The sequence below is a fragment of the Chiloscyllium plagiosum genome, chromosome 29, assembly GCF_004010195.1.
Source record: "Chiloscyllium plagiosum isolate BGI_BamShark_2017 chromosome 29, ASM401019v2, whole genome shotgun sequence".
NCBI classification, from domain to species: Eukaryota; Metazoa; Chordata; class Chondrichthyes; order Orectolobiformes; family Hemiscylliidae; genus Chiloscyllium; species Chiloscyllium plagiosum.
In genome coordinates, this window is record NC_057738.1 from 33,964,932 (window position 1) to 33,991,331 (window position 26,400).

The window sequence follows — 26,400 nt, forward strand, 5'->3', positions numbered from 1 at the left end:
AAGGGATGAGGGCATTGATGGCGAGGTTGGTATTTATTTAGAGACAAAAAACTGCAAATGCTGGAATCCAAGATAGACAAGCAGGCTCAAAGAGCACGGCAAGTCAGACAGCATCAGGAGGTGGAGGAATCAATATTTTGGGTGTAACCCTTCTTCAGGACTGCGGGTGGGTGTAAAGGGTGCTGCAGAGAAAGGGACTGAGAGGGCAGGGTGGTGTGGTGGGGATATGTGAATACAGGTAGAGGGTATGACCTGGTTGATCGATCAGAGGAATGAATCCAGTTGGTAGCTCGAAGGAAGCGTCGATTAGAGGAATGGAAGGGAGGTGGAGGGGCTGGGAAGGGTGTCAGGTGATGGGAAGGGAGGTTATTTGAAATTGGAGAACTCAATGTTGAGTCTTCCGGGCTATAGGCTGCCCAGGTGGAAGATGAGGTGTTGTTCCTCAAATTTGCAGTCTGGTTCGTTGTGGCAATGAGGCAGCCAAGGATAGTCATGTTGGAAAGGGAGTGGGAAGGGAAATTTAAATGGTTGGTGACTCCCCCTGTGGACCTGGCTGAGATGCTCGATGAAACGTGCCCTTAGTTTACGCTTGGTCTCCCCGATGTAGAGAAGACCACGTCAGCAGTACCGGATGCAGTAACTTCTCCAACCTAGTTTACTGCATCCAGTGCTCCTGATGTGGTCTTCTCTACATCGGGGAGACCAAACGTAAACTAAGGGCACGTTTCACTGAGCATCTCAGTTGGGCCTGCAGGTGTCGACCTGACCTCCCATTTTAATTCCTCTTCCTAAGCTCTTTTTGACGACCATCCTTGGCCTTCTCCATTGCCACAATGAATCAGACCGCCAATTGGAGGAACAACATCTCATCTTCCGCCTGGGTAGCTGACAGCCCGGAGGACTCAACATTGAGTTCTCCAATTTAAAATAACTTTCCTTCCCATCACTCAACTCTTTCCCCAGCACCCTTCCACTCCCTTCCATTCCTTTCATTGATTCTTCCTTCTAGCTACTAACTGGATTCATTCCTCCCCTCAACCAACCAAGTCATATCCTCTGCCTGTGTTCATCTAACCCCACCTCACCACCACCACCACCTCCCCCCCACTTGATCTGCAGCTCCCCTTATACCCACCCCTAGTCCTGAAGAAGGGTTACACCCGAAACACTGGACTTCTCCAACTCCTGATTATGCCTGACCTGCTGTGTTCTGTCAGCCTCCTGATGTCTAGGCAGACATTTATTGCCCATCCTTAATTGCCTAAAGGGCAGTTAAGCATCAGCCATACAGCTGTGGGTCCAGAGTCACATGTAGGCAGACCAGGTTAAGGATGGCCGTTTCCTTTCCTAAATGATGTTGGTGTACGAGACAGGTTTTTCTGACAATGGATTCATGGTCATCATTAGACTCTTAATTCCAGATTTGTATTGAATTCAAATGACACTATCTGCAGAACTGAAAAAGCACGGTTGTGAAGAAGGATCACTGAACCGGAAATGTTAACTCTGCTTTCTCTCCACAGAATCTGCCAGACCAGCTGAGTTTTTCCAGCAAATTTCTGATTTTGTTTCTGATTTCCAGCATCTACAGTCCCCTCGTTCTTTTTCATGCAGTAGAAACAGTTCAGAGAAACTTAGACATATTTTAAGGCAGAAGTAGATAAAATTCTTAACTAACAAGGGAGTCAAAAGTATTAGGATAGGCAGGAAACAGGAGTTGATGTTACAATCAGCTATGGTATTACAAAATAACAGAAAAGCCTCAAGAGACCAAATAGCCTCCTCCTGTGCCTAGTTTGCACGTACTATACCAGTTTTGATGATCAAAAGACAAGGAGAGGAAGCAGTGCGAAGAGGCCCCAAGGCAGGCAACAATATACCATCGTATCTACCTAGAGCTCATCCAAAGCTCTGACACACTTACATTTCACTGAACTTGATAAAACTCTTGACTTCTTATCCAATATTACCTCAATATTTAAAATTCTTAGTATGTATTCAAATTCCTCCGAGGCATGTCTTATCTCAGTAATCTTCTCCAGCGCTAAAACTGAAGTCTCTGCACTCTGACAATGTTCAGGTATCTCAATTTTCATTACACCAGCATTAATGGCCATGCCTTCAGCTAGCCTGGCTTTCAACTTTGGAATGCCCTTCTTAAATCTTTCTGCCTTTGACCTCCTCACTCTCTTTCATTAAGATATTTCTTAAACGTAACAGTTTGAGTGAGCTTTTTATTGTCTTTTCTATGTTTCTCCTCAGGTAATTTGGCATTCAAGTTTTGATTGATAGCATTCCTCTGAAGTTTCTCAGGACATTTTTCTCCACTAAGAACATAAAGACAGGCCACTCTTCACTGCTCCGACATTTAATAAGATTGTGGCTAATCCTCTACTTCAACTCCATCGTTCTGCATTATTCCTATATCTCTCAAATCCCTTAATCTCCAAAAACCTTTCAGTATTTATTTTGAACGTAGTCACTGAGTATGCAAAGCCTTATAAGATAGAACATTCCAAAACTTCATAGCCATTTGAGTAAAAAAAATCTGTGACTTAGATATGTGACACCTCATTTTGAGGCTGTGATCCTGAGTTAAAGACATACTGCAGTTAACTGATTTGTCTTTTTAATAGACATTTTGATATTACATGGCTGCAAATAAACTAATGGGCTTTAATCAGCAAGAACAAGACACAGTGCAGGAAATTCCTTCCTAGTACCTTCCAAAACTAGCAGACTGAAGGACAGAAACAATCTCAATTTGGAGCAACAAAGATTAGTTAAGGATAGTCACCATGGCTTTGTCAAGGGAAGACCATGTCTGATAAGTCTGATTTGAGTTATTTGAGGAGGTGACTAGGTGTGTTGATGAGCGTAGTGCATTTTAAATATACTTCAGTAAGTTTTTTGGCAAAGTGTCATATGAAATACTCATCAAGGTAAAAGCCCATGCAATCCTGTACTGCAGGGTTCAATGCTATTGTTTATAGTGTTCATTAACTAATATAGGAGACTTGATCACTAAGTCCACAGATGACATGAAAATTGGTGTTGTGGTAAATAATGAGGAGGAAAGCCTTACACTACAGGATGACACAGATAGCTGGTCAGATGGAAGGACAGTAGCATATGGAATTTAATCCAGAAGAGTGAGGCAATGCACTTTGGGAGCATTGCCAAGCCAAGGGAGTACACAACGTACCAAGGAGTACAGAGGATCAGACAGACTTTGTTCATATCCACAAATCTTTGAAGACAACAGTACAGGTGGATAATGTGGTTAGGAAAGCATATTGAATACTTGTCTCTATTAATCAAGGCACTGACGATAACTGCAGGAAAGTTATAATGGAGCTGTAAAATATGTTAGTTAAGCCAAAGCTGGAGTGTTGTGTGCAGTTCTGGTCACACTACTATTGGAAGGATGTGAATGCTTCAGAGAGGGTGATCGGCAGATTCGTCAAAGTGATGGCAGGACTGGAGTGTTTCAGCAATGAAGAGAGACTGGAGAGGCTGGCGTTTTGATTGGATTCCCTACAGTAGGGAAACAGGCCCACACTGACCCTCTGAAGAGAATCCACCCAGGCCCATTCCACTGTCTTATATTTACCCCTGACTAATGCACCTAACACTATGGGCAATTTAGCATGACCAATTCACCTGACCTGCACATCTTCGAAATGTGGGAGGAAATCAGAGCACCCAGAGGAAACCCATGTTTTCCTTACAGCACAGAAGTCTAAGAAGAACTTAACTGATGAACATAAAATTATGGGGCATTGATAAGTTAGACAGGAAGAAACATTTCGTTTAGTAGAGGGTTCAATAACCAGGCAGCTTACATTTAAGTTAAGAGGCAAGACGTTTGAAAGGGATTCAAGGGAGTATATTTTAACCTATTAGCAGAAGGTATCTGGAGCTCTGCCTGAATGAGAGGTGAAGGTGGAAACCATAACAATATTTAAGTAGTATTTGAATAGACACTTGGCAGATTGTAACATACAAGGCTATTGGCCAAGTGCTGGGAAACAAAACGAGAGTAGATACTTCCGTGATGATCAGTGATGTGCGAGAGGTTGAAGGGTCTGTTTGTACTGCAAAGCATTGACTTCAATAATACAGCTAAACTTTAGCGTCTGTATCCTATTCAGCAGAAAATCCTAATCAAGCTTTATTCCTGGTGATCAACATTCCCATAAGTAACTACAATTAATTGGTTGTGAAGCACTTTGATTTTTTTCAACGGTCGAGAAAGGCGCTATATAAATATGACCTTCTTGACACCTTCAAATTCAATTTCGCAATCTTGGTTTAAAATCCTTTCATGGTCTCATTCCTTCTCGTTTCTGAATCTTATCCAGCCCCAAAAACTCGAAACACTTCTCTGGCCGATTCTGACATTTCGTGGATCACCTACGACCCCTTTTTCAGATCTTTCTTTAAAGCGATCTCTCAGACTAATTTAAATTTTGTTCGCCGCTTCTGATATCGCTTTTGCGTGAGATATTTTTCCTGAGTTACAGCTTTTCTTTGGTTTTGCTTTGATTGAGTTTTTGGCAGTTTTTTTGTCACAATAAGAACAGCTATATAAATAAAATGTCAGTTCTCGAAATTAAATTGCGGCTTAAGAGCGATAGAGAAATAGGACATGGAGCTTATCGATACTTATCGAATAACAACATTCCCACGCAGAAAAAAAAACCTTTTTTTTACCTATAATTGTAAGTGGTAAACTTCTTGCTTTCTTTCAGCATCCGCCTGTATAAAGACAACACCTGACTACTTGTGGGCACCGCCATCTTCGTTCCCCGGTCTTTATCGCGCAGGACCCGGGTGGCCGGGCGCGCGTGCCTGAAATGGAACGTTGTGCTGGCAACGGCTGTTCCATGGAACACTCGACCGTTAAGGATTTAAAAAAAAACCCAGAATAAGTCAGTTCTGCTTTTACCTTGCAGAAGCCTAATAAGTAGGACCCGCTGACTTTTCAAAGAAAAACTGTTCTCTCTTTCGACTGGCAAGACAGCGTCCTACTATTGAAAATGTGTGTTGTTGAGGTGGTGGGAGGGGAGAAGAGGTCAAGGAAGGGATGCTGTCAGTGTCTTTGCAAAGAAGGTGAGTTTGTTCGTGACAAGTTGTGGATGTTAAGAGCATAGGGATATAGAAAATGCCCGTGTTTTTAAAAAAGAAAACTGTATCATTACAAAAGGGAATCCTGTTTACAATCTTGAGATTAAAACAGAAGGGACATGTGTTGAGGAGCCATGTGTGGTGTCTCGAAGGATCCAACACATTGCAAAGTTCCTTGCCGTTGGGCACGGTTAATAATCACTATCAGGTTTTGCACTTTATGCATGCAACTTTTGAGTGATCCCCAAATCTCCTATTTCTGATCGTGAATCAGCTTGCACAAAAGAAAAGACAACACAGAAACGCCGTTGATGCTGAAAATCTGAAACTAAAATAAATTGGACGGGAAATGAGCAATGTTTTCACATTAGGGTCTGCAGAACCTTATCTAAAAGGGCGGTAGAAACGCATTCCCCAGAGTTTGAATTTACAGGTTTATGGGGGGAGGAGGGGTTGTGCGACGAACAGAGAAAAGACAGTAGAAAGATATATTGAGATGAAGCAGCTTGTATTTCCTTCCTTAACAAAGGATGGTGACTCTGCTTTCATCACAATACAAACTCATTTTCTTAAAATCAGAAATCTCAAGACTAAGGCTACGTCAGATTTTGAATATTGGGGGATTTCTGGTCAAGTGCATTGGACTGTGGGTGTTCAAACCAAATGGATCATATTGAGTCAAGTGTTGTTTGAAGTGTGGGAGGAGACATATGGAATATAAGAACTAACACATTGGTTGGACTGAAAGAGATACTTCTTTGTATGTTCTATGTGTTACTTTATTCTTAAGCATCATGCATATCTAGATAAATCAAAGAGAACTTGTTCAAAATATTGCCCCTTGTACTGGGAGGACAGTTTCCCTTAGAGCTTTCTTATGAGGTTCCACTTGCCTTATAGCTGTTTGATTTATAAAAATAAATGCTGCTTTTTTAAATCTCATACAGCATTGTTCACATCTACTCAATAGAACCTTTGGTAACAGTGTGATTTTTTTTTTGATGGAGTAGTAATTGTGGTGTGGTAGTATTGATAATAAAAGACTGCTCACCAAATGAGTTGAGAGAAAATTTGTTCTTGAGTAATACAAATTAGCAATGCACTTAGTCTCTGAACATTTTGTACAGATCACTCAAACCCTTCATTCAAACAAATGAAATTCATTCAAACCCTTCTGTTGTTTCTCATCATGAAATGCTTATTCTGTAGATCTAAACATAATTAATGATAAATTATTCTTATGCTTTTTACACTCAAAGTTGTAAATCTGGGACTTTCTCTCTCCCAACTTTGACTTACTCATTGACAAAGACAGTCAGATTTAAATTGGTACAGACAGACATTCTCAAAACCAGCTGTCTACAAACCAGAATTGTCCAAAAAACTGGACATTTCTGAATGCGCAGTGCATTTTTAAAAAAATGTTATTCAATTGAAATGAACTTATCGGGACAAATCAGCTATATGCTGCATGGATAATATTTGTTAATTTGCAGCTCCCTGGTTTATTCTCAGTTCCAAGTAAGCCAATTTGAATTAGCCTGAACATCCACTATCTAAATTAGCAGAAATCCAAGTCCACAATCCCACATGACCTCAGTCCTGAGACTATTAATTTTGAGGGACTGTATCTATTGAAGGTTAAAAATCACACTACACGAGGTTATTATAGTCCAACAGGTTTATTGGGAAGCACTAGCTTTTGGAGCGCTGCTCTTCATCCACCTGATGAAGGAGCAGCATTCCGAAAGCTAGTGCTTCCCAATAAACCTCTTGGACTATAACCTGATATTGTATGATTTTTAACTTTGTACACCCCAGTCCAAGGCAGGCACCTCCAAATCATATCTATTGAAGGATCTAATAGATACTTATTACAACTGGTTATTATGTACAATTATTACATTCACAAACATATAATTCAGGGTTAGTGTTATACTATTCAGTTATAACTGAGGATTATGCTTTCAGTAGCATTTCATACTACAAGTGATCCAAGTTATGATGAAGTATACAGTGTTTATACAATCAGGTCACATGCTACATATACTGATTGCAGACTGTGCAAAATAACACAACACCAGTATTCTGATGAAAGCAGAGTTTTAATCATTTGTTAAGGAAATTATTATCTATTGCATGTGTAAAATGAGTGACAAAAATGTTTCTTGTGGCCTCTGGTTCTTCTGCTAATCATCTTACATTCGTGTCTTTTATTAATTCTTTTTTCAAACCATTCTGAATTTTGAACACTTCATCAAATTAACTTTTTTCTTCTCTGATCCATAGAGAATAATCTAGCTTCTCAAACATCTCTGCATAACTGAAGTCTCTACCCTGGGATAAATTCTAGTAAATCATGTTTGTACTCTCTCGAAAGCCCTGATATTCTTCCGAAAGTGTGAAGTCCAGAATTGACCAGAATATTACAGCTGATTCTTAACCAGTATGTTATAAAGGATTAGAATAACTTACTTCGTTTAGTATACTATTCCTCTTTTAAAAAAAAGCAAAAATTCCATAATCGTTAATAACCTGTTGAACTTGTCCGGCATTTTTAAAATGTATGCACATACACAACAGAGCAGGCGGCTCTGTTCTTGTCTTGCCTTCCTCTCCAACTTTAAAACTGTACCATTTAATTCATACTTAGTGTACATACACCTCCAGGTCTCTTTATTCCTGCCTCCCCCTTAAAAATTTTAACGGTTAGTTTATCCTGCATCTCTTGTTGAAAATTTAAGAGCAAAGCATAGAATGTAGCCTGATGTATAGTATAATGATAGATATTGTAAGATATTGGCATGAAAGTTAAAACTAAGTTGAAAACTGAAGGATATGATGTCTATTGAAGATAATTTGTTGCTGGCCTTTGCTGTGTTCAAGGTAATGCACATTTCAGTAATTAATAATTATTTCAAATACAGGTTACCCTGAGGATGTAGAAATTGCTGTATAGCAAAACTGTGAGGTAACTATTTGAAAATTTCAAAAAATTATTGTTACATTTTCTTTTATGCATTTAATAGTAACAAGACAGAGGGAGTTCAGCTTCTCATTTCACACTACATTGGAAGCATAGTAATTGCTTTCAGTATTGAATCAAGTCGATTAGTTTTGACCAAGTCAGGCTTGATAATAGTGGCCACATGATTTGCAGTAGACTGCAATTGAAGTTCCAACAGTCCTGATGTTTATGTTATAAAGATGACAAGGATATCTGTGTTTACCATCTGTACTCTTTGAAGTTGGCAGCCAATTCTCTTGCTGTTAAATCAAGAAATCCAGAGGTATAAATGTCTGTGACTCCCTGTGACTCCTCCACATGGTGCGCTGATGAAGTCATTATAGATGGAAATAAGTTAGAAATCACTGAGTTGGTATGAAAACTTTCCCATTTATTGATATTTTTCTCACTGCAAAATAAGTCTTTAAAAAAAGTCATACCTTGTTAAATGAAATAACTAGTGGGTTTTTGATTATGTACTAATTCAGAAATATTTTTGAACAACTTCTTTGGCCCTGAAAGCTTCATATTATGGTTGTGGAATAATTCCACCATTCCTCTTAAAACATAGACTTTTGCAATATGTTTTTTGCAAATTTATTTATATTTCAGTTTTTACCTTCATCCTATGATTGCATACCTCAGTATTTATTGATTTATGAGCGGCACGGTGGCTCACGGTGTCAGGCACATGGGTTCGATTACAGCCTAGGGCGACTGTCTGTTTGGAGTTTGCATATTCTCCCTGTGTCTGTATGGGCTTCCTCCTGATGCTCTGATTTCCTCTCACAGATGTGCAGGTTAGGTGGTTTGGCCATGGTAAATTGCCCATCATGTCCAGGGATGTGTTGGGTTAGGAATGGAAAATGGAGGTTACAAGGATAGGATAAGGTAGGTTGGTGGATCCAGGTGGGATGCTCTTCAGTGTGGATTTGATGGGCTGAATGCCCTGGTTCCACACTGTAGGGATTCTATGATTTTTTTTTTTTAAATCCCATAATATGCCTCCTGTGGCTATTTAAGACTGCACATATTGCTTATTTAAAGGAATGATCGCGGCAGCCATGATTTTGTTTTTTCAACCTTAAATCAATCGGTGCTGTGTACCATTTGAAAAAATAATTTATGTATAATGTGATGTCGTGTGTGTCTGGCAACAAATTAAAATTGTAAGTTTTTACTTCTCCATGTTCTGCTTTGGGTTCTTTTGATTACTCATATCTTGAATCATAGAATATTTATAATATAGAAGACCATTTATCCAAATGTGTTGGTGTTGGCACTGCAGAACAGCAATGCATTGAGTATTATTTCTCGGCCTTTTACCCAGCTTTTTCCACTCTAGGCCTTCAATTCTTTCCTTGTCAGGTATTTATCTGTTTCTTTTGAAAGCCAAAGTTGAAGTTACCTCAACTATACTCTTGAACAGCGCACTTCAGATCCTAAAAGCTGTTGCACAAAGACAGTTTGCATGTTGTGTTGCTTTTTTTGCTTTTACGAGGAGGGCTGAATCCTACGATCAATAAAAACACTATCTCCCCAGCTACCCCATCCAGACACATCATGATTTTGAAAATCTCTAATATTCCTCTCTTAGAACATCTCAGCTTCTTCAATCAACTTCATAACTGATGTTTCTCATTCCTGGAGCCATTCTTGCACATCTTTTCTGAACCCACTTTAGTGTTTTCACATTCTTCCAGTTGATGCTGAACCACATTTTATTATAACTTCTGTTTTTTTGTACTCTATGTTCATATTATCAAGTACATTATCCCAAGTGCTTTCTTATCTACTCTTTTTACTTGCTCTAAAATCTTCAGTGATTTGTGCAAAATACACCCCAACTCCCTTCGCTCCCTCACTGTCTTTAGAATTGAGCCCATAATTTATATTGTTTTTCCTATTCTTCAAATCACTTCACCAGTAAAACACCTCATACTTCACGGTTTTAAGTTTCATCATCTACTTATGGATCTGAATATGTCCTTTTGAAGTTTAACAGTTTCCACCTCACTTCACAATACTTCCAAGTTTTGTGTCAACTGCACATTTTGAAATTGCTCAAAGTTTGAACAAAGTCAAAGTCATTAATATGTTAAGAAGAGCACGGGTCCTTGATAGATTAAATTTTTATGGTTGTTTTGTAGGTACGAAAATTGGTTTTCTTTTATGTGATGTTTTCTTTTGTGTATGTTGAAGAGTGTGTAGGAACAGTAAGGAAACAAGCTAATAATAATGTATATGTTTCATTTAATTCTTAGAAAAGGATTTCTGCAGTCAAAACAGCCACAAGTAAGGTATGTTTTATAATGTATAATGATAAGGAATATGTTTGATAACTTGTCAAGTGGATAAATATCCATTGTGCTTTTTGAAGATGAAGGTCCCTTTTGAAGTTGAGTAGAGAAGAAAACAATACTCCAGCATTTTGTAGCAATTATGAGTTACATTAGAAGTGTACTCTTGATACTAGATGTTACTCATCCATTCACAAGACCTATTTATGGAATATTGAGCCAACCATCAAGGACTACCATAGTACAGAACTGAACAACTGAACAATGTTGCAGACCAAGGAAGTTCTATAACTGTTATATCTGGACATGTAAACATTTCAAGTCATCTCTAAGATATATCAAGTTATTGAAATTTACAATGAAGAAAGGTACTTTTCCGGGTGCTGGTAGATGGAACTAGATTGGGTTGGGAAATCTGGTCAGCATGGACGGGTTGGACCGAAGGGTCTGTTTCCATGCTGTACATCTCTGATGACTCTATAGTATGCTATAAGTCACATTTTTGTAGAAATTAAGTTGTGGATTTTTAAATCTTGATTGCTGGCTCCCCCTAGTGCCTCAGTGGGCAACTGTAATGTTATGCTGAGCAAAAATTGTGAATATGTTTGTGTTTTTGAGTTAGGTTTTTTCAACAAGGAGTTGAATGGAATCTTGCAGTTGGTTTCAGTGGTCTTGGGATAAGCAAAAATCAGTGTCTCTAACTGCAATGTGTATGAACATAGGATGAGAACAGTGTCAATCTGGACTATGAAACTCTTCCACCATCAAATAGCCAGATGACCCTTATTTTGGGCTAAAACATATTAAGCTTTATGATTAAATAGATGGTAAGTTAAATGTCATTGAATTAAAGTTGCTTGAAATTATTACGCTATATTAACAGTGCCATATAAATGTAAATTGTTGCTAAATTTATGAAGTGGCACATTAAGAGTCCACTTAGCTCAATGGTAGTGCTCTTGCTCATTCAGAATGTCATGGGATCAAGCCTCACTGAAGAATGTAAGCATTGATACTAGGTTGATGGCTGAGGGAGTCCTGCACTGTCAGAGATACCATTTCTCATTTGACATATTAAAACTTGGCCTCTTCTGGTTGTTAAGGAATATTTATCCTTCAACCAACGCTATCGGAAACAGGTTATATGGTCAATCGTTCATTGCTGTGACTCTGCTGTTTACAATTTATTTGCTGTATTTACCTATAAAGCTGTTGTGATTTTACTTGAAAAATCATGCATGGTTTGTGCAACATTTTAGAACATTCTGCGGATATGAGAAGCTGTATACACATTTAAGATTACACTTTATTTGGCAGAGAAGAATGAATTGTCACATTTTTAGACCTGCTTGAGTATATGTTGAGCCTCTGTTGGATAACCAAGGTATTACAATTTTAGCACTGCAAGAATACTTAAAAATTAGCCTCGTGGTTACTAATGTACTACTTCCATCTTAGCTCTTATTCTCAGATGCTGAACTGAATCTTGAAGTTATGGAACCCTCAATACCTTAATTTAATTTCTAGCAACTTGAACTGTTCTTGTGGGCTTTGTTTATGCCAAACATCACACATCTATGATCAGCATAACTTTGCGATTCTTTTTAGCATGTCCAACCAGGGTTACATTTTATACGAAAAAGCCTTTTTTTTTTGCTTTTTCTTTCATTTTTCCACCTTGTTCTTTATTGTAAAATTTACTTTATGTTCTGCATTTTAAAAGTAAAGTCACCATAATCCCACCAGACCGTAGGACTGCTGTATCACTGGAGATGGTGGTTTAACTGAGGGTCACTACAGTCAGGTGAGTGGAGAGGTTGAGAAGGTAGGACCTTCATGGTAACCTTAGATGGCATCAATCTGCATCATAAACCAGCCAGGAGAATGTAAGGATTACAGATGCTGAAGGTTAGAGTCAATAAGTGTGGCACTGGAAAAGCACAGCCAGTCAGGCAGAAAGTGGGGGGTTGGGGTGGAGCGGATAGGTGGGAAGGACGATGCACAGGTAGGACAGTTCAAGAGGGTGGTACTGAGTTGGAGGGTTCACTCTGGGATAAGGTCAGGGAAGGGGAGATGAGGAAACTAGTTAAATCAACACTGATTCCATGTGGTTGGAGGGTACCAAGGTGTAATATGAGATGTTCTTCCTCCAGTCGTCAGGTGGCTAGGCTTTGGTGGTGGAGGAAGTCCAGGACCTCCATGTCCTTGGTGGAGTGGGAGGGGGAACTGAAGTGGTCGGCCATAGGATGGTGAGGTTGTTTAGTGCATATGTCTTGGATTTGTTCTCTGAAACATTCTGCAAGTTGGTGTCCTGTCTCCCCATTGTAATGGAGATCACATCAAGAGCAACTGACACAGTAGATGAGGTGTTTGTATGTGCAGGAAAATCTTTGCCAGATGTGGAAGGATCCTTTGGAGCCTTGGATGGAGATGAAGCAGAAGGTGTGGGTGCAGGCTTTGCATCTCTTGCAGTGGCATGGGAAAGTGCTGGGTATAGAGGGTGAGTTGGTGGTTGGCATGAACCTAGTGGGAGTCATGGAGGGGATGGTCTCTGCGGAATGCTGAAAGGGTTGGGAAGGGAAATATGTCTCTGGTGGTGGGGTCTGACTGTAGGTGGCGGAAATGGTGGAGGATGATGCATTATATCCAGAGATTAGTGGGGTGGAAGGTGAGGACCAGTGGGGGCTCTGTCCTTGTTGCAGTTGAAGGGGTGGAGTTCAAGGGCAGGGGTGCGGGAAATGCTGGAGGTGCACTGGAGGCATTGTTCACCATGTGGGAGGGGAAATTGCAGTCCTTGAAGTAGAAAGCCACCTGGGATATTCTGGAGTGAAATTGGTCCTCCTGGGAGCAGATGCAGTGGAGGCGGAGGAATTGGGAGTAAAAAATAGGTATTGTCCAGGGAGCTGTGTGAGTCAGCGCGTTTGAAGTAGATGTCCGTGTTGAGTCAGTCACCGAAAATTGAATTGGAGAGGTCCAGAAAGGGGAGAGAGGTGTCAGAGATGGTCTAGGTGAACTTGAGGTCAGGGTGGAAGGTGTTCGTTAAGTTGATGACCTGTTCAAGTTTGTCTTGGGAGCACAAGGTGGCGCCAATACAGTCATCGATGTAGTGGAGGAGAAGTTGGAGAGTGGTGCTGGTGTAACTGCAGAACATGGACTGTTCCACATACCCGACTAAGAGGCAGGGATAGCTGAGGCCCATGCTGGTGAGGGCTTGGAGGCCTTCGTCATGGTGGATGGAAGTGTACAGGGACTGGATGTCAATGTGAAAATGAGGCAATGGGGGCCAGGGAACCGAAGGTCATGGAGGAGGTGGAGGGCATGGGTAGTGTTTGAATGTGTGTGGGCAGATCCTGGACCAAGGGGAACAGGATGATGTCAAGGAATGCGGAGATAAGTTCAGTGGGGCAGGAGCAGGCAGAGACGATGGGTCAACCGGGGCAATTGGTTTGTGTATTTTGGGTAAGGGGTAAAACCAGGCGGTGCGGGGTACCCTGACAATGAGGGTGGGTGGGAGATCTCCTGAGGTGATGAGGGTGTGGATGCTCTTGGAAATGATAGTCTGTTGATGGGAGGTGAGGTCATGGTCGAGGGGCAGTAGGAGGAGGTGTCCATGAGTATGCCGTCTGGCTTTAGTAGTGTAGAGATTGGTGCGCCAGCCAGCTATCCAGCTAACTGAACTAACCAATTCTTAATTCACATACCTTTCTGATGCTTATGCTAGATTTGAAATTGTGCACCATAATCATGATTTCACTATGTTCAGCCTCATTATTCCAATCCATGTTTTGAACTCATATACAATGTAATTTTTTAAAAAGCTTTTGCTAAAGTTAACAGATAAAGTTAATTATCAGTAATTTTATTATTTTTCATTTTTTTCCATTTTAAGATGTCCACATTTGACAGTGCTAACGTGTGTATAAATGCAACAGTACTACATGTCAACAGTCAGCCAGTACTTTTCCCATGTGTTCATTCTTCATGTGCAAGTGTCGCCATGCAGATTGTTAGATTCTTGCATTATTGTAGGGGCCAAATCTTATATTTGCATGCTTACCACGGATACCTGTAATTTCCTGCAAGGGTTAACTTATTCAGATCAAGAAGGAAAATTGTAACTTGTGTTTTAGTGCCAGCACCACATATAGAAACTCTAACTGCCACAGCTAAAGATCAGCTACATATACCCAAACCAATAATTTAAATTAGCTTTTCCAATCTGTATAGAAATGACAGTGGATGATATATTTAGCCACCAGGTTATGCGGTTGGGGGGAGGGGGGTGGCATCAGTATTTCATACTATACACATTGTGAAAGAAATCATTAAGAACACAACCATGTTACTTATTACTTTGATTACGTTTTTCAACTTTTCATTGCAATGCAGAATGTTGCAGACTTTTCCTAAACTACTATCGAATAAGGAAATTTTCAAGCTAGTTTTTCTAATTGAAGTTGCTTTGATGGGCTAATCTTCTGGACAGACTTGATAAATGTAGAGATTATATTGCAGTCATTAGTCTTTCAACATGAAAGTAGTTATGCATCAATTACTGTGTGTCCTAGTCGTTAACAGCAGATGCAACAGCAAATGTAAGTGGAGGATTGACACAATATACAATCAGATGACCTCATGAACTTCAAAGTACAAATTGGTGAATGGAATAGATATATAATGCAATATTTTCAAGGCTGTAATTTAGTTCTGTGGTTAAAATGTCAGTTACAAACAGTAATCTAATCACCTTGACTGATTAGGTCACTTTTTTTTTATTCCATGTATATTAATATTATTTTCCCAGTCTCTTCCCGTGACCGCATCATATATTACAATGATAAGGACAAATTAGGGAGACCATTTAACTCACCTAGCTCATTCTTCCATTGAAATGTTGTTACAAAACTAACTGCTTCTTGATTGGTAGAATACTTCTTACAGAGATCTATTTGACAGTCGTGGAAGAAAAACCAGAATAGTAATTGTTGTTAACAAGGGAAATTATTTTACGGTAATTTATTTTGTTTCATAAAGAGGGACATCCTCAAAGCAAAGACTGTGAGCACTGAAATTGATTGCTGGCATTGGACAATATCTAATAAAATATTTCAACGTTTGATGCAATCTCTGCCTCCGTCTGCTAGGAAACTCAAGTAAATTTAATTTCATTCTGAAGTGGTGCTGATTCATGGAAATTGAAAAGGGAGATTTATGCTAATATTTCCACACAAAAGACTTTTGTTAATGAAATCTGGAAATAGATTACCTTCCCCAAGGAAGGCATGGTTCCATAGGGACTCCTGATATATTTAAAAGAAGGGCAATGTGTTGGAAGAACACATAGTAAAGACAGTTTGCTTCCAGTGGCAAAAAAAAGGTTAGTAACTAGAGTAAACAGATTTTAGGTAATTGAAAAAGGATAGTGGAACTACTCAGAAAGCTCTACCAAACAAACAACACTAGCAACATGGGCTGAATATCCCCCTTTTGTACTGTGCTGTATCATTCCTTTGTTCTATGTCCACACAGCTGTGAGAAATGAGATCGTGCTGGTAATTTCTGAGGTGAAAAATAAGCCAGAAGGAAATAATTTACCTTGGTAATATAAATGAAAGAAGATGACCGAGAGACAGCATCACTGCCAAATTCTAAAAGCCGTTCTCCCCAAAAATTTTCAGATTGGAATGGCATTAGTTTAATACTTTTCTAAACTCATAGTTTATGCAATATTTTTGAAAACAGAACAAAGTTTAGATCTTCAATAGCACTGTATGATGGACCTTAGTTAAAAGGACATTGTTGCATTATACAGGGTTCGGAGCCCAAGCATAATTCGAGAATTTAAAATAATCAATTCTTAATAGAATTTGTTTCTTCCTGTTGCAGAAAATAATATTGTAGGTCATTAAACTGATTGATGGCACATCTGGCATATTTTCTATTGTAACACTCCATTTTATTTAACTTAATCTTTGATCATCTGATTAGATAATATAGGGGCAGAACTTTTCATCCTCAAAGGAGGTTTGAAATTATAAAACCATTATTCTTTTCCGACAGAAGAATGCATGGAATAGAATTCCATTAATGTGTCCCATCATTTACTAAAGAGAGATGTATTTAGTAGTTAACATACAATATAACTACGGGGCGATACATTTTATTCAAAATTTTTTCCCAATTTTATAGAGGAAGAACATTTTATTTAAAAATGTCAATGTGATGACCTGAATGCAGATTTTGAACAAAGTTGTTTTTTGATTATGCCTCCAGAGAATCTTCAGGTGTTTTTTCTGCATTAAAGGCTCGATATAAATCTCAATTGTTGAGATTCTCAAGTCTGACCTCCTTTTCTACTAAGCTGCATCTGTGGATGATTCCAAAGTCATCCACTATCAAACTGATTGCAATAAAAGCTTTGTGAAAGCCAAAGAAGTCAGAGGGCAGGTGATGCACTATTATATAATTTTGGTCAAGACAGCTTTGTCAATCACAGTAGTTTTGGCCTGGAAGGAAAAGGGCAGTGCTATGTGTAAGGAGCAGAATGGAGTACTTACAGTGGTAAGGGTAGGAGAACATCTGGAAAATCATAAAATAATTAAATTATTTATCAAAATTGAAAAGAGAAGGGAATATTTAACAATAAAATTATTGAACTGAGCAAGAGGTACAGATTCCACAGAGTTACAAAGAAAACTAGCCGCATTATTACAACAGTGAACAAAACCCGGGGATCTTTCAAACAGGAGATGCTTTGGAGACAGACTTAACAATTTGGAGTAATAGCAGTGTTGTGATGCTGTCACTGGGCTAGTAATCCAGAGAAGCACTCAAATGCCCAGGGATCATGCATTCAATCCCACCATGGGATTTGAAATAAAAAATCTGGTATTAAAAGCCAGTTTTATTAATGGTGACTATTAAACTTTAATTGGTTACTAAAAAATAAGAAAAAAATACCAAAAGAAATCACAAATAATCTTTAAGTAAAGAAATCTACCAACTTTACCTGGTCTGGCCTACATCTGATTCCAGATCATCAGCAATGTGGTTGACTGACCTACCCTCTGAAATGGCCTAACAAGTTAGTCAGTTCAAGGGCATTTGGGATGGTGAACAAATGTTGATTTTGCCAACAACATCGACATCTCATGAACGATTAAAAAACATTCAAATTATTTCCATATCATGTAAAGTAAAATAAAACTAAGCCTATATCTATGAATAAAAACTTAAATTGGAACTGGAGACAAGTAATAAAACAAGTAAGACAAGTAAAACAAATAAGACAAGTAATAGTATAAAATCAACTGAAGTATAGAAAGTGAAGCAGTAAAGAAAAGAAAGGACAAAATGTATAGAATAACATTCTGAGAACATGGAGAGGAACTATAAAGGATATTTGGGCAGGTAAAACATATTTATTTGAGGAAATGATGCATTTGTAAAAGAACGAAGGAAAGATTTAAGGATACTAATTTTTGACAAATTTAATTGAATACTTTAAGAAAATTATGGAGCTTATTTATATTGGAAATGCAATGGTTGTTATGTAGATTGGAATTTTCAAAAATCATTTCATAATTTGCAATGTAGGAGACTTTCCTAAAATTGAAGTACGGGGTATTAAAGTGAATGTAGCAGCATACGGAAGAAATTGGCTATTGAATGAAAAACAAAGTACTGCTTCATGGATGTTTTTTCGTTTGGGTAGATGTATACTCTGTATCACTCTCTAATCTCACCTCACCAATGTCAGGAGCATTGTACTCGGCATAAATGCAGAATATAAGAACTTGAAAAAGCACAAAAGTTAAGAACATAGTACATTGTGATGATCAATATAATCAAATACAGGCACATGAATATTAAAGCAATCTTAACAACAAGTGAACCACTGCTATATGAAAGAAAGAATAACTAGAAGGACATTTACTTAATGGCAAAATGTTTTCTTTTAAAAAGTACCACAAGGTTCTCATTCACATGGTTTAACAATGGGGAGATAAGTCAATAAAGAAGTGTTTGAAAATAGTACATCACACTTTTCACTAATAAGGACACAAAGGAGCAAATAGGAATGTGGATACAATAAGAGATACAAGTACAGTCTCAAATTCAGCTATCTAAAATCCAGCTGACTGCAAACTTGACACTTCCATAAACTTTTATGTGTTGATTTTAGTTATTATTGGATGAATAGTATAACCTACAGGAAATATTTGGTGTGGTGCTGCATTGGTATATTGGAATGCCCATCTAGTTACTGGGTTTGCATGCAGATCTTTCTTGGCATTTCCAGTAGACTGAGTAGCCCTTGACACCTTCACCTAATTACCCCATCTGGTATGAATAATTAATATAGTTGAACTAGACTAAGTGTTCTGAGTTTAACTATTACTTGGTGAAATTTTCTCCATGCTTTGTGTTAAAAATTTTTGAGATAGCTGATAGGCCATGTTTTGACACATATAGGAACTTGCAGTTCTCTAATAATTTCACGAATATGCCTGGTCTGGGTGTCCTCAGAGAAGCATAGAAAATAGGTGCAGGAGTAGGCCCTCGACCTGCACTACCATAAAATACAATCATGGCTGATCCTGCAATCTCAGTATCCCAGTCCTGCCCTCTCCCCGTATCCTTTGATCCCTTCAGTCACAAAGGCCACATCCAGCTTCCTCTTGAATATATTTAATGAACTGGCCCCAACAACTTCCTGTGAGAGAGAATTCCAGCAGTTCACAACTCTCTGTGTGAAGAAACTTTTCCTCATCTCAGTCCTGAATGGTCCATTTATTCTTAAACTATGACCCCTAGTTTCGGACTTCCCGAACGTTGGGAACTTGCCCCATTAGGATTTTGTATGTTGCTATAAGTTTCCTCCCCCCCCCCCAATTCTTCTAAATTCTAATAAATACAAGCCCAGTTAATCCAGTCTTTCCTCATATGTCAGTTCTGCAATCTTGGGAATCTATGTGGTGAACCTTTGCTGGACTCCCTGAATAGCAAGAATGCCCTTCCTCAGACTAGGAGACCAAAACTGCACAAAATATCCAAGGTGTGAACTCACCCAAGGCCCTGTATAACTGCAGCAAGACATCCTTACTCCAATACTCAAATCCTCTTGCCATGAAGGCCAGCATGACATTAGCTTTCCTCACTGCCTGCTGCACCTGCATGCCAACCATCAGTGACTCTTTCACCTTGACAGCCAAGTCTCATTGCACCTCACCTTTTGCTAAACTGCCACCATTCAGATAATAATGTGTCTTCCTGTTTTTGCCTCACATTTATCCACATTAAATTGCATTTTCCAACTGTTTGTCCACTTAGTCTGACTGGTGAAGTCACCCTGCAGCCTCTTAGCATCCTCACAGCACACATTGCTACCCAGCTTAGTATCAATTACAATTTTGGAGATTTTGCATTCATTTCATTTGTCCATATCGTTATTGTATATTGTGAATAGCCATGGTCCCAGCACTGAACCCTGAGGTACCCCACTTGTCACTGCCAGCTACTCTGAAAAGTTTATCCCAACTCTCTACTTCCTGTCTGCCAACCAGTTCTCTCTCCACGTCAGTACATTACCTCTGATACAAAAGCTTTAATTTTTGTTTCTAATCTAACCTTGCTAAAAGCCTTTTGAATGTCCAGATGCACAACATCTACTAATTCACCCTTGTCTACTCTATTGGTCACATCCTCAAAAAATTCCAGAAGATTTGTCAAGCATGATTTCCCTTTAGTGAATCCATGCTGACTAGGGTTGATTCTGGGTAAAAACAGTGACTGCAGATGCTGGAAACCAGATTCTGGATGAGTGGTGCTGGAAGAAGGCAGGTAGGACAAGTCCGGACAAGTCATGGGGACAGTGCTGAGCTGGAAGTTTGGAACTAGGGTGAGGTGGGGGAAGGGGAAATGAGGAAACTGTTGAAGTCCACATTGATGCCCTGGGGTTGAAGTGTTCCGAGGCGGAAGATGAGGCATTCTTCCTCCAGGCATCTGGTGGTGAGGGAGTGGCAGTGAAGGAGGCCCAGGACCTCCATGTCCTTGGCAGAGTGATCTTCCAGCACCACTAATCCAGAATAGGGTTGATTCTGTCACCACTTTCCAAATGCTCAGTTATTACATCCTTTACTTCCTCACTTAAAGTCAGGAATGCATTCCTGATGATACTGATTTTATGTGAAAAGACACATAATGAATCAATTCCCATATGATTCAATGTTAAAAACAGAGTTAGGATCCGCAAGCCATTACTTAGCAGAAAGAAATTAAAATATTATACTTGTACATTGTTGAAGTAAAATATTTTAAATGTCTAAATTCATCATTGGTAAAAGAAATAACTTGAAAAAAATTCTGAAATACAAAAGAAAAAGTTAACATTCTACTTACAGTGTACCTGTATCAGTGGAACTAGGGGGCCTGCTGCATTGAGTCTGTACTGTGGCTTTTACTCAACAGGCTCCAGGCCACCAGCTGGGGTTGTCACAGACTCATGGCTGCCTGGTGACTGCTTTTTATGGTCTGCAGCATTCCTTCTTGTTGGCTGCCATCATTTCTGGGGTCTGTTTGGATCACTGGTTGGTGGGACTGTTGCTCTTGGCTAGCTAATCTTCCTTTGTCTGATGAAATACTGATCACGGCTGGGCTGGCTGGCATTTCCTCAGTTTTCTCTCACCATCATGGTTGCCAGTGCTGCTAGTTGCTCAGGCAGTACAGAGAAGCAGCTGATTTTTGACCATGCTGGGGTAGCTGATTGTGATAGCAGCTCTGGTCCAAACCAATTTTGGCTGCTTCCCTACATGGTTCCACCAACTATGGGGTCACAATCTGCTTTGGGAGCTCTGTGGCAATTCATAGAACATAGAACATAGAACAATACAGCACAGAACAGGCCCTTCGATGTTGTGCCGAACTTCTAACCTAGATTAAGTACCCATCCATGTACCTATCCAAATGCCGCTTAAAGGTCGCCAATGATTCTGCCTCTACCACTCCCACGGGCAGCGCAATCCATGCCCCCACCACTCTCTGGGTAAAGAACCCACCCCTGACATCTCCCCTATACCTTCCACCCTTCACCTTAAATTTATGTCCCCTTGTAACACTCTGTTGTACCCGGGGAAAAAGTTTCTGACTGTCTACTCTATCTATTCCTCTGATCATCTTATAAACCTCTATCAAGTCACCCCTCATCCTTCGCCGTTCCAACGAGAAAAGGCCGAGAACTCTCAACCTATCCTCGTACGACTTCCTCTCCATTCCAGGCAACATCCTGGTAAATCTTCTCTGCACCCTCTCCAAAGCTTCCACATCTTTCCTAAAGTGAGGCGACCAGAACTGCACACAGTACTCCAAATGTGGCCTAACCAAGGTCCTGTACAGTTGCAACATCACTTCATGACTCTTGAATTCAATCCCTCTGCTAATGCACGATAATACTCCATAGGCCTTCTTACAAACTCTATCCACCTGAGTGGCAACCTTCAAAGATCTATGTACATAGACCCTAAGATCCCTCTGTTCCTCCACCTCACTAAGAACCCTACCGTTAACCCTGTATTCTGCATTCTTATTTGTCCTTCCAAAATGGACAACCTCACTTGACAGGGTTGAACTCTATCTGCCACTCCTCAGCCCAGCTCTGCATCATATCTAAGTCCCTCTGCAGCCGATAACAGCCCTCCTCACTGTCCACAACTCCACCTATCTTTGTATCATCTGCAAATTTACTGACCCATCCTTCGACTCCCTCATCTAAGTCATTAATAAAAATTACAAACAGCAGAGGACCCAGACCTGATCCCTGCGGAACTCCACTTGTAACTGGGCTCCAGGCTGAATATTTACCATCTACCACCACTCTCTGCCTTCGACCGGTTAGCCAGTTTTCTATCCAATTGGCCAAATTTCCCTCTATCCCATGTCTCCTGACTTTCCGCATAAGCCTACCATGGGGAACCTTATCAAATGCCTTACTAAAATCCATGTATACTACATCCACTGCTCTACCCTCATCCACATGCTTGGTCACCTCCTCGAAGAATTCAATAAGACTTGTAAGGCAAGACCTACCCTTCAAAAATCCGTGCTGGCTGTCCCTAATCAAGCAGTGTCTTTCCAGATACTCATAAATCCTATCCCTCAGTACCCTTTCCATTACTTTGCCTACCACAGAAGTAAGACTAACAGGCCTGTAATTCCCGGGGTTGCCCCTATTCCCTTTTTTGAACAGGGGCACAACATTCGCTACTCTCCAGGAGAGCAGTATGGGGAGTTGCTAAGCTCAGTTGTGACTGCTGCCCTTTGTGCTGGGAAAGGAGTTGTGGGCGTTGCTGCTGAATTCAGAACTGGCTGGCACTCAAGAGCCAGGGGAAGAGTGGTGGGGGCTGCAAGCTCTATTTGGGCTGATGTCCTGCAGCCAAAAGAAATGGGGGGGGGGGGGGAGGGGTGTGTGGAGGGAATGCCAAGCTCAAAATGGACTAGTGATCCTTCGAGCCAGAAAAAAAAGTGGTTGCTGCTGAGCTCAGTTGTAATTCGCACCCTGTGCTAGGCGAAAAGTGAGAGGGTTTTTGGAGTGCAGTCATGGCTGGTGATCCTCTGGCCAGGGGAGGAAAGGAAGGATTTTACTGAGTTTGCTAGTGACTGAAGACCTGTGGGCCAGAGGATGGGAGAGGGGCAGCCAAGGAAAGGATTGGGTCTGGTTCCCAGCAGTCAATGGAAGGATTGAGGCCTGTCCAGCTCAGTTAGAGGAGGTGCACTGTGTGCCAGAGAAGGACGCTGGTGAGCTCAGTTCGAACAACTCCATCATGCTGTTTAAAGCAGCTGTGAACCGTGCCTCTTCCCAGCCTCCCCTTGCCCCAATGAACCATAATTAAATTTCTTTCAAGTTTTTGTACTTTTTATGTATTTTTTCACACATGAAAAGAATTTTATTCACTTAATTTCATATGCTTTGTATTAATAAAATTAATGTTTTTTTCTCTGAAAGCGAGCGATAGGTGTAGGAGGCTGATGGGCCACCTTATAGAGGTTTATAAAATTATGAGGGGCTAAGGTAAATTCTGTTTCCCAGGGTGGGGCAGTCCAAAACGAGAGGACATAGGTTTGAGGTGACAGGAAAAAGATTTAAAAGAGACCTGAGGAGCAACATTTTCACACAGAGGATGGTGTAGATATGGAACAAGCTGCCAGGGAAAGAGGTAGGGGTGGGTAAAATATTTTAAAGACATTTGGATAGGTGCATTGAGGGGAAAGATTTAGAGGGATATGGGCCAAACACAGGAAAATGGCACTAGTTCAGTTTAGGAAACCTGATTGACATGGACAAGTTGAGTGAAAGGGTTTGTTTCCATGCTGTATGAGTCTGATGGTAACAGTCAAAACCCGGTATGGATCTGGTCTTCAGATTGCTGGCTTTCAGACACTGTACCTATAATGCTAAATTTTATAGATGTTTTTAAAGGGAAGATAAAGCAGAATGCACATTGTTTATTTAGAAAGGGATAAATAAATATTTAAAAGTAAATAAAGTCTGTGGGGGAGGGACAGAGAAAAACAATTAATTGGGCATCAGAATCGAAAATTATCATATATGAAAGATAAGAAATGAAATACATTTCTCTTGTACTTAACCCTTTTCTTTAACTTGTCACAAATGTGGAATTATAATATATATATTTAAAATAAACACAAGGAGTCTTGCAAAACTGCTTCCAAATATATTGCTTGTTGATTCAATTGAGGTTGGAACCAGACAGTACTTACCTCAAGCATAGGCACAAGAGACCTTTTGTAATATGAGAATAAACAGAAACTCATTGACAGTGGCTTCTGTTGAGGTGTGAATAATTCTTCCTATCTCACCAATAATCTGAAAGAATGTGAGCCTTTGATTAATGATTTAGACAATTAAAAAGTTAATTGCTTCTCCTGAAAGTCAGTGGATGGCTCTATGTGTCAGACTTCGAGTAACTCAACATGGAAGCAAGGCCCAACCTGACCTCCCGTTCACTGCCCATTTCAATTCCCCTTTCCATTCCATTTCTCCAAAATGACCATGCTCAGCCTCCTCCATTGCCATAGTGAATCAGACTGCAAATTGGAGGAATAACACCTCATTTTCCGCCTGGACAGCTTATAGCCCCAAGGACTCAACACTGAGTTCTCCAATTTCAAATAACCTCACTTCCCACTCCCTTTCCAGCCCCTTCTCCTCCCTTCCATTCCTCTGACCAACTCTCCCTTCCAGCCTCCAACCGGATTAATTTCTCCTATTGACAAACCAGGCTATACCCTCCACATGGAGAAAGTGAGGACTGCAGATGCTGGAGACCAGAGTTGAAAAGTGTGGTGCTGGAAAAGCGCAGCAGGCCAGGCAGCATCCGAGGAGCAAGAGAATCGACGTTTCGGGCATAAGCCCTTCTTCAGGAATGAGGCTGGTGTGTCAAGCTGGCTGAGATAAAAGGTAGGTGGAGGGAATTTGGAGGAGGGGTGCTGGGAATACGATAGGTGGAAGGTGGTGAGGGTGACAGACCGGAGAGCGGTTGGAGGCGGAGAGGTCAGGAAGAAGATTGCAGGACAAGAGGGTGGTGCTGAATCCAGGGGTTGGGACTGCAATAAGGTGGGGGGAGGGGAAATGAGGAAGCTGGAGAAATCTACCTTCACCCCGTGTGATTGGAGGGTTCCTAGGCGGAAGATGAGGCGCTCTTCCTCCAAGCGTCGTGTGGCCAGGGTCTGGCGATGGAAGAGGCAAAGGACCTGCATGTCCTTGGCAAAGCCACGGGGCAGTTGGGTTGGTTGGTGCGGATGTCGCGGAGGTGTTCCCTGAAACGTTCCGCAAGTAAGCGGCCCGTCTCACCAATGTAGAGGAGACCACATCGGGTGCAGCGGATACAGTAAATGATGTGTGTGGAGGTGCAGGTGAATTTGCGACGGATATGGAAGGATCCATTGGGGCCTTGGAGGGAGGTGAAGGGAGAGGTGTGGGCACAAGGTTTGGCTGGTGGGAGGGTGTGGACCTGACGAGGGAGTCGCGGACGGAATGGTCTCTCCGGAACGCTGATAGGGGTGGGGAGGGAAATATATCCCTGGTGGTGAGGTCTGTTTGGAAGTGGCGGAAATGACGGAGGATGATACGATGTGTCCGGAGGTTGGTGGGGTGGAAGATGAGGACCAGTGAGGTTCAGTCCTGGTGGCGATTGGAGGGGTGGGGTTCAAGGGTGGAGGAGCTGGAAGTGGAGGAGATGCGGTGGAGAGCATCGTCAACCACGTCTGGGGGGAAATTGCGGTCTTTGAAGAAGGAGGCCATTTGCGCTCTTCGGTCGTGGAATTGGTCCTCCTGGGTAGTGGAATTGGGAATATGGAAAATTTCCAGCTCGGCGAACAGAACCACAACAACGAGCACCCGATTAAAAATCTTCACCCAAACTTTGAATATGGGATGGCGTTTTTACAGGGGGCAGGGTGGGAGGAGGTGTAATCTAGGTAGCTGTGGGAGTCGGTCGGCTTGTAGTAAATGTCTGTGTTGATTCGGTCACCTGAGATAGAAATGGAGAGGTCTAGGAAGGGGAGGGAGGAGTCTGAAATAGTCCAGGTAAATTTGAGGTCGGGGTGGAAGGTGTTAGTAAAGTTGTTGTGGCTCTGTTCGCCGAGCTGGGAATTTGTGTTGCAGACGTTTCGTCCCTGTCTCAGTGACATCCTCAGTGCTTGAGAGCCTTCTGTGAAGCGCTTCTGTGATGTTTCCTCCGGCATTTATAGTGGTTTGTCTCGGCCGCTTCCGGTTGTCAGTTCCAGCTGTCCGCTGCAGTGGCCGGTATATTGGGTCCAGGTCGATGTGTTTGTTGATAGAATCTGTGGATGAGTGCCATGCCTCTAGGAATTCTGAACTGACAGCCAGACTACTATTCCTATAATAGTACTGTTGTCCCAGTCAAACTCATGTTGCTTGTCATC

At 40.9% G+C, this 26,400-nt stretch overlaps 2 protein-coding genes across 8 annotated transcripts in view; one reads left to right on the forward strand and one right to left on the reverse strand.

Annotated features, from left to right (window-relative positions):
- The window catches only part of LOC122564509 (LYR motif-containing protein 4-like), a 156,749-nt gene extending 151,897 nt beyond the window's left edge, over positions 1-4,852 (reverse strand). The window contains exon 1 of one of the 2 annotated variants that reach the window (XM_043719501.1): positions 4,717-4,836. In XM_043719501.1, coding sequence (XP_043575436.1) covers positions 4,717-4,802 — 86 coding nt within the window. In that variant the 5' untranslated portion in view covers positions 4,803-4,836. Of the gene's footprint in view, positions 1-4,716 lie in introns of both variants that reach the window. The other variant, XM_043719500.1, reaches the window with a different exon arrangement.
- Positions 4,853-4,938: 86 nt separating this feature from the next.
- The window catches only part of fars2 (phenylalanyl-tRNA synthetase 2, mitochondrial), a 496,334-nt gene continuing 474,872 nt past the window's right edge, over positions 4,939-26,400 (forward strand). For 3 of the 6 annotated variants that reach the window (XM_043719495.1, XM_043719492.1, XM_043719498.1), the window contains exons 1-2: positions 4,939-5,115; positions 10,402-10,432. In XM_043719495.1, the coding sequence (XP_043575430.1) occupies positions 5,090-5,115; positions 10,402-10,432 (57 nt within the window). In that variant the 5' untranslated portion in view covers positions 4,939-5,089. Of the gene's footprint in view, positions 5,116-8,057; positions 8,102-10,401; positions 10,438-26,400 lie in introns of those variants that run through there. The other 3 variants (XM_043719493.1, XM_043719496.1, XM_043719494.1) reach the window with 3 other exon arrangements.